General features: G+C 34.0%; 1 protein-coding gene across 1 annotated transcript; it reads right to left on the reverse strand.

The window, feature by feature from the left end:
- Positions 1 to 3,751: 3,751 nt before the first annotated feature.
- LOC106469589 (NAD-dependent protein deacylase Sirt4-like) lies at positions 3,752 to 7,016 on the reverse strand. Its single transcript, XM_013930092.2, has 2 exons — positions 5,901 to 7,016; positions 3,752 to 4,035 (listed from the first exon to the last, which is right to left on the reverse strand). The coding sequence occupies exons 1-2, from the start codon at positions 6,642 to 6,644 to the stop codon at positions 3,877 to 3,879; spliced, it is 903 nt and encodes a 300-aa protein (XP_013785546.1). The 5' UTR covers positions 6,645 to 7,016; the 3' UTR covers positions 3,752 to 3,876.
- Between the last annotated feature and the right edge of the window lie 2,414 nt (positions 7,017 to 9,430).

The raw sequence follows: 9,430 nt of genomic DNA on the forward strand, positions 1-9,430 counted from the left end.
GGTGTGACTTATAGCAATGAAATCAAAGTTGGTGGCCAAACTGTTAGCTACACACACATACACACATATATATATATATATATATACATAAGTAATTTTACAGCAAATATTCCTTCATTAGTTAGCCAGGCCACATTTTTGTTCAACTTGGGCATGATAGTGGATAGAACAAAAAAATGTAGCTACCAGTTTGACTGCCAATTTTGATTTTATTCCTTTTATGTTGCACGCTCAATACGTTTTTGGCCACACTTTTTTTCTTACATAAGGTGTTTTTGATTTGATATCATGACTTTTTGGCAAAACACACCAACAAATCACAGCAAGTAAGAAAGTGACACTCGATAGTAACTAAAATTAGCTTTAGTATCGCAACCCTATTATTCAGAACAGACTTATACTTTACAGAACCAACTAGATTCCTTAAAATATATGATGGAAGTTTTCATTCTCTAAAACACTGTTAATAACTTCCTTTATAGTAATGCCATGGAAACTAGATTAACAGTTTCTTGTCATCACCTGCATGCACTCAGTACAATCGTGTTAAACATCGTTATTTATGCTAATTGCTTAAGCTAATATCACATGATGCTAAATGCTTTTTAATTAGGAGAATTTCATAAAATTTAGCAGACTCGTGCTTAGAAGTTGGCAATGAATAATTAATAACCCTCCTCCTGTATGATTTTTTTGAAAACTTGAGTTAGAAATTGCTAATCTAGTTTGCTTGGTCTAACCAGTATTTATTTATCTGCATGTGCTTTTACTTTATAGTTTGGATGCTCTAAATCAGCCATATTCAAATGACCAAAAACTAGAAATGGTCTACCTTTATTCATAAATAAAGTTGTAGTAAAAATTTCAGACTGATAGCTCATGTGACTTTTTGCATAAGTGTGCAAAAAAGTTTGGGCAAAATTGAGCAATTTTTGTTGAATAACTTTGCACGTGTGGCTCATATGTAGACCAAATCTGACACCTAATTCTAGGTTGTAAAGATCTATCAGTGTACCAAATTTGAAACAGATCCACAAAAGTTAAGTATCACTGTCTTTTATGCTCTTTAATTTTAACTTTTGTGATCTTTTTATTTCCCAATATACTGGAGTCCACATTCACAAAGGATTTGTAAATAGTGGTTTGTTTGCCACTTGTGAAGCCTTCTACATCCAACTAACTGATATTTAGAGCAAATCTGATACCTCATTGTAGGTTGTAAAAATCTATCAGTATACCAAATTTGAAAACAATCTACGAAAGTTAAGTATGTTTTTATGTCAAATAAAGTTCTTGTACTTTCAGTAAAAAAGAAAAAATAATAAAGAAATTCAATCAACATTGGAGATTTTATATCTCATGTATTTCTTAATAGATTGCTTTGAAATTTGTTATGTGATGTAAGGGTCCAGTAGAGCACATCCACTAAAAATGTGTGGTAGTTTGGAGTACAGAAAGTGGAAAATTGCTAAACTATCACTTCTGTTAATAACGCACAGTGTATCCTGTATATTCTTTTGGCCACACAACACAATACCATGTGTCTTGATTACTGAAGCCATTTGTGATATTTGAACAAAATATGCAGTTACATCCTAGAAGAAGTTTGATTTCTTTGTTATGTATTAATTTACATGAATTACTTGTATATTACTTCTGGCCATTTGGGGACCCCTTGGCAGTGCGTAAGTTGCTTACCTAGGAATTTCAGCCCCGTACATTCCCCCTGGACAGGATACTAATCCATCACAGAGTAATCACATAAATTCATTCCATGCTCAAAATGAACAATAGGGCCAGTGCTTAACTCCCATTTCCAGTGACACAAACAAAGGACAATGATGACACATTTTCTCTGAATGGTATGCTAGATCATCAAAGATTAACTACCAGTTTTATTAGGACCCATAGTACAGCTTGGAAAAATGAAGCACATTTGTGGTAAAGTGTCTTGCTCAAGGGCATAATGACTAGGCACAAGCAAGCTTCAAACCTGTAACCTTTTAATTATAAATCAAACACACTAACCACTAGGCCACACCACCCCCAGATATAATACTTGCCCTTGCATGAATTATAATACTTCATCAAAACACATGGGATCTGCTTTTCAAGTTACTTTGCACAGTGTATAATTTGTGTGATTTTTTTAAGCCATTTTTATGTTGGGGAACCTTTTCAAATGGTTGCTGAGCTTACACATGAACAGATAATGAAGAATTAAATTGTAGATCATAACAAACCTGTAGCTTGCCACTTTAAAAAAAGCAAAGAAAACTTTTAATTGTGTGAGACATTTGCCCAAGAACACTAAGAGGAAAACAATTTGAGAGAGATTATTTTTAAATTGGGCTCTTAAAATCTTAATGGTATGAATGAACGTGTCAGTTTCTTACAAACATATTCCTTAGTTTATTTTACATGTCATCCCCCTCCTCTTTTTTTTAATATATTCAATTTGTGCATTAGTTTAAATAATTTTTTTTTTCAATTTCCACATTTCCTCATATGGTTACTTTGTCAGATTCTCTATAATCTAAGATTTTTGTCAACTTACTCTACATGCTGTCACACAAAATAATTTGTTTTAAATATCTTTTATGAATATTCATAAATACTATTATATATAAGTATATATAATAGTAGATTAATAGATGTACTTATTTTTAAATTATTTAAGTAATGAAATTTATTATTTAAAAATAAATAATTGCAGGTAGCTGCTTTTCTGATAGCATTATTGTATTCTATGTAGCAGCATTGTTGAAGCCTCATACTTTCCCTGTGAAATATATTACCCTAAACAGCTCAAGTGGTCACCTGTCCTACCAACAGGCTTAATTAACTCTTTAAACCAGTAATTTTTTGCACATTCTTCCATAATTATTTTCATGATTTCCTACTAATTATCACCGTACTTTATACAATTTCAGTTTTCTTAATTTTGTAGATAATAACATGTTTTGGATGAGTTTTCAGCCAAAGAGAAATAAGTGTTATCAGATGCTATCACTGTACGATAGGTAAATCAGGATTTTGGGCTAAATGCTATAAGCGTCTGCTCAGATTTAAGAAGTTAATCAAGGCATTACACAGAATATTTGCTTACAATATCACCTAATAAAAGGTTTTTACTATATATTATTCCACTTTTTTTTTTACAGCCTTCACATTCTTTTTTTTTACCTTTACAATATGGCAGAACACATACATTAATGTATTATAAAATTTGCTCATATTGTTTTGTTCTTTTTCATTTAAAGCAATCAATTTTGCCTTACTTATCAATCATTTATTAAGTCTTGAATTGTAGATGTATATTGTAATAATGCTTCCAACTGAAACTTGTCTTTTCACATATAAGATGAGAATGAACTATGTAAAACTAAAATGTACAAATGAAGTAATTTATTACCTAAGTTACTTTAATCCAAGGTTGCAAAGTCCCTGGATTTCTCACAGATTTATGCTTTTCTTTGCTGCTACTTTGTGTTGTTATCGTAAACTGCATTGCTTAATGTTGGTTGGTTAAGGAGTGGCTTGTTTTGAGAGCATAGTCAATGGGTTAATTCAACTGTACATATAATAACTAATATCGTATCTGGAATGCATGATCATAATTAATTTACTATAAGATTATATACGTATTTAATACAGCTGCCACTACTGTATGTGTGTTTCTATTAAACATTTCTCTGCTAGTTTTATATACACACACACAAACAAAAAATAAAACCCACAGTACAATAGCTCATAAATATCTTGAGTGATATTAATGCATTCATCTACGTGTATAAATATACAACAATGAATATTAAACCATATACTACTTCAGATTAACAGATAAATCACTTTCATTACAGTACTTTATTTTTTTTAGCCATTGTTTAAAAAAATTCTTGGTAAAATATCACTGCATTTAGCACAAATCTTAAGATTGCAGATGTGATCTGCTCTGGTTGGACCAATGTTCAGGACTGCCACAGGCTTATTCTGTTCTACAGCTGCTAGGACAAATCGATAACCTGAAATAACCTGAAATTTAATAAACATAATTTTCATAATCATGGTCTGTCAAGAAACCAAAAAATAGTAAAATAAATATGTATAATTATAAAATAGAAGTTAAATAATTAGCCAATTTTTTTTAAGAACTAGTAATAAATATACAACATATTAGTCTTTGTTTTACATAAAAGTTTTGGGACATATATATATAATTTAAATCTTTATAAATACACCTATATTATGAAAATCTGAATAACAAATATAACAGTTGTAATAAAATGTTAAAGCCAATTCATAATTTTAATCAGTTATTATTTTTATACTAATTACTGTTTAATGTTGTAGATTATTTAGGCAGTCTTCATGATGAACAAGTAAAGTTGAAATGGGCATAAACAGCCTAGTTCAGAGTGACACTTGAGAAGAAAGTCTTGAAGGACTATTATGAGTTGCTTTTGTAGATTAGTCCTTCAAGTGTAACTCTGAATTAAGAAGTTGCTAATATTTTAGCTTCTAATCTACTGTCATCTTCAGTGAAGTCCTGAGAAGGACTGCATTTGTGGTGGCTGGAGTATAATACTGGGTATTTTTGATTGAAATGCTCGTGTCCTATCCCTATGTTTGGGATATCTCCCATTATGATTTGAATGCTTTCAAGAGGGGTATTCTAGGTTTTTTTTTTAACTTTTATACTAAGTGTATTGACAGAAAGGTGGATGTAGAAGGCGGCTATCACCTTTCTCATATTTGATTCATATTCTTTTTTTTTCTTATTAAACTATTTTATCATAAAATGATTCTTTGCATGATTGGCTATTTTGTATTACTGTCTTTTATGCTTTTTAATTTTAACTTTTTAGGATTTTGTAAATAGTTTTTGTTTGCCACTGAGTCTTTGTAAAGTCTTCTACATCCACCTAACTGATAGCATCCTCAGTTAGTTTAGTTTCACCCGTAAGTACATAATTTGTTTTGACTGGAAGTTAATAATAATTAACCCAATATAGCAAAACTTGGATACCCCAGTTGAAAGCATTCAGATAGTTGATGCAAGTACTAATGGGAGAAACACCCCTCTATCAAGACATAGGATCAACTCCCAGCCACTACCATCTTAAAAAAACAAGTCCTCAGGATTTTCCTGAAGACAGTACAAGATCAGTACCATATAACAAAAAAAATTTATAATCAGGCCAAGATTAACATACAGTCAAGCAATGGTTGATATCCTATCACCATAGTTTTACCAGTAGTAATTGTAATTATCATTTTTAAATGTTAAAAATTATTTTCAAACATTTACCATATAATTAAGTTATTCTTTAAACAACTGTATTCTTAAATGTACAGTGTCTAGATACAGTCTTTACAAAAGTTCATGCTTTTTTCATTGTACTGTTAATTCCACTGAAATAAAATGATCTGAAAACTATTTGCATAAACCATTTCATTTTAAAAGAAGATATTACCATGGCAATAATAACATGTGTAAAGAATACATAAACAAGACCAAAAAAAGGTTCTGGGGTTATACTGATGATGGTATACATCCATCTGAAGACAACTAATTTTCACGGAATAATAGTTTAAACAACAGACTTTAATCAAACTTCCCTATTGATTTTGAGGTTAAAGAGCCAAAGTCATTACTTCAAAAAACAGAAATTTGGTTTCTGTGCAAAAGAAAATGTAACCACAAAGTACACAAACAAATAAGCCATACTTATTACCAAAACAAACAAAAAGCTAATAGTTAAGGGAATCAGCCATGTTATTAATGACTTTGTTATTAAAAAGGCAGAAAACTGACAGCATGGCAAAATACTTGTAAAATAGGATTTTAGGTGTTAATTTTAATTGATGATAGGTTGCAAAAAAATGACCTTATTCACCTTTAAAGAGGAACCAATTGCCAACACAGCATCAGAATTGGTCACTTTTTGATATACCTCTTCAACTCTTTCTTTTGGTACAGTGTCACCAAAGAATACAACATCTGGCTTTAAAATCCCTCCACATCTTTCACAATCTGCAACTTGAAAATCTTGTAGTAGTCCACTATCTAATTCATCATCATCAGGGTGGACTTCAACTGCTTCCAGCTGTAAATCAGGATTAAGATATTTGAGGATTTGCTGAAATAAGAATCTGGAGATCTTGTATCCACAGTTCATGCACTTTACTCTGTATGTAGTCCCATGGAGTTCAATTACATTTTCTGTTCCACTTTTGTGATGCAGACGATCCACATTTTGGGTAACAAGGGAAAATAATTTTCCATGTTTTTCCCAATTTGATAAGCATATGTGATTAATATTAGGTTTAAGTGACGAAAAACGTGGCCAGCCAATATAATTTCTAGCCCAGTACCTTTTCCTTACTGTTTCTTTGCACATAAAATCTTTAAAATGAACAGGTCGAACTGAACTTCTTGCATACAGTCCTACACCTTTTGAACTGTAATCTGGTATTCCACTTTCTGTTGAAATCCCAGCTCCTGTCAAAACTAGTAGTCTTGTACTATTGTCAATAAATTCTTGCAGTTTCTCTATATCTTTACTATTCACAGGAGAATGACAAGGCACAAAACTAATACCTTGAATCCTGTTTGTCATTATTATACGCAAGTTTAGCATTGTTTTCCTATGCTAGTTTAAGTGTTATAAAATGCTTTCATTAGGCCTAATGTTAATATCAGCATAGTGCAATAAAGATTAGTGTCAGGGCACAACTTAGAAGTTATTTTGAATTGAAGTTCATAATTACAAAATCAAGAATTGAGATGAAAGTGAACTCCCAGCCTTTTGGTTATCATCGCGCAATAGCAATCCTTTAGTGAGAAGGCTTAACGGAGTTATGAGTATACGTATAATATAAACATTTAATCATTAATATTCCTCGGGTAGGTAGTTTTGTTAATTTCAAAATATTGTTACGACAGTGGGGGTCACGTGACGAGTATTCTAGAAGATTCGCTAGTGTGTTACGACAGCGGGGTCACGTGACGAATATTCTAGAAGATTCGCTAGTGTGTTGCGACAGCGTTGCGTCAATTGACGCTGGTAGCACGTGTTGAGAATCTTAGAAGTTTCTAGAACAGGCAGTATTATCCTATATAAGTGCGCTAGACAGTGAGAGAGACAGAGGGAGTCGAAGCAGTAGTGGAGACAGAGACGAGACGGAGTCGAAGCAATAGTGGAGACAGAGACGTAGCGGAGACGAAGCAGGCAGAGAGAAAGAAAGAGAGCGGTTACGGTCGGCGGGAACTGAGGATAGCAGACACAGAGATCAGAACTATAGTTTGCGGGGACGGACGATTAAGCCTAAGCGCGATAGAAAGTGAGTGAATTGTTGTGAACTATAGTGTGTGTAACTGTGAAAATTAAGTACATTACAAAGCTGTATTGAGGAAGAATAAATAGGTTTTATAAAGAAAGGACTTGTATCTTGTAAGAATTAGCAAGCAAACATACAGAGACGTAACAATATGTTAGGTGGTGAAAAACTAAGTAATGAGTTTTAAAAAAGGAATGTCACTAACGTAGAAGATTAAAATGTATCAAAAAAGTAATAAGGATATATATATATATATATATAATAGTAGGCATATGCATGAAAGTTTTAGTATAATGTTACGACAGCGGAAGTCGCGTGAGGCTGGGAGCATGCGCGCTGGAATTTCTAGAATTATCGGGAAACCCCGCGAATGTCCGAGTGTTTGCTAGACGCCTTCTTTTTTAGTATATAAGCCTAGCAAAAAAAGCCAGCGAGATAGATAGATAGATTGAAACGATAGATAATTGAGTCAAGCCAACAATAGGCACCGTAAGTAAAGTGTGTGAATCGCTGTGATTTACAGCATGTGTTGTAAAGGTTGCTAAGTTTAAAATGACTATGGAAATTCTGTGTATTACTAAACTTTGTATAGAAAAGGAATAAACTAGTTTTAAACAAGAAAAGAAACAAGCAGATACCCAAAAAATTGGTGTCAGGGAGTGGGATGGAAAAGAAAAAAAAGAAAGATGGAAACCAGAAGTGGCAAATCAAACTACGACTTAGCAGATTTGATGGCAGCATTACAAGAACAGCAAAAGAAACAAAAAGAAAAACACCAGCAGTGGTTGGAGGAGAAAGAAAATAAACAAGAAGAAAGTATCCAACAGTTGAGAGAAAGCCAGCATACGCAAATGGAAAAGATTAGTAAATTTCAAAGTGAATTAAATACATCAAAGGACGATTTACTGTCTCTTACACAGGGAGCATATATTAACCATGGACCTAATCAGCCCCAGACAACAGGAAGCCCCTTCCAGACCCTGCAGCTAAACCCTAATGCAGACGTCTTCAGTCCTGCCAGAAGTCACATTCCAGACATGAGTGTCAGCAATAGGGGTGATTTAGTATGAAGGAAGCCACAGAAATTCAATGGAAAGGCACCATGGGAAGCTTATAGAGCACAATTTGAGCTACTGGCAGAAATAAGTGTATGGACAGAGGAGCACAAAGCAGTATACCTGGCAACGAACTTGAAAGGACAACCACTGAAATACTTGGACAGTTGTCAGCAGATGACAGGCACAAATATAGAGCACTGGTAGCTGCTCTGGAAATCAGATATGGAACTCAAAATCAGTCTAAAGTCTACAGGGCTAGGTTTGGAACGAGAGTCCGTGCTAAAGGGATTTGGAAAGTATGACACACAACGCCTACCCAACTGCACCACCCAATGTCCTCAAGCTGTTTCTGAGGGATCAGTTTATAGACGCCTTGGACAGTCCACAACTGAAGATACAAGTGAAGCAAGCACACCCCTCTACTATACAAGATGCAATGGCCAGAGCTCTTGAATTCGAATCCTACATTAAGTGCAGCACAAAGGTATCAAGGTTGGTACAGTCATCAGGATTCAAGGCCAGAAAAGGTCAGCTTTCAGAGAGGTTTGAGGGACTTTGCTGGCACTGTAATAAACCTGGACACAAGAAAGCTCAATGCTGGAAACTTCAACACAGGGGAGATGACACGGCAGGAAAGGCTGCTATCCAGAAAGGTTGTTGGAACTGTGAAGAGCAAGGACATATGAGGAGCCAGTGTAAGAACAATACTACCAATAAGTCAGCTATGTGACAGGAAAGCTGGATGGCCAAAGGTGCAACTTTGTCATAGATTCTTCATCTCAGCAAACCCATGTGAGCATCAAGGTGTTAGATCACGAAAGAGTACCAGAAGTCATACAGAAGCTTTGTGGTGTGACAGGACATTCTGCAAGGTTGTGGGGACCAGTATGGGTAACTGTTGAGCTCATGGGCATAAAGAACAGACACAAAGTATACTTGGCTGACATTGAAGACGAATGCATATTAGGATTGGACTACCGAGGAAGTTTGTAATTAATTTTGATAAAATGACGTTTGGGAACAACAAA

Source organism: Limulus polyphemus, unplaced genomic scaffold (assembly GCF_000517525.1).
Source record: "Limulus polyphemus unplaced genomic scaffold, Limulus_polyphemus-2.1.2 Scaffold3561, whole genome shotgun sequence".
NCBI lineage: Eukaryota > Metazoa > Arthropoda > Merostomata > Xiphosura > Limulidae > Limulus > Limulus polyphemus.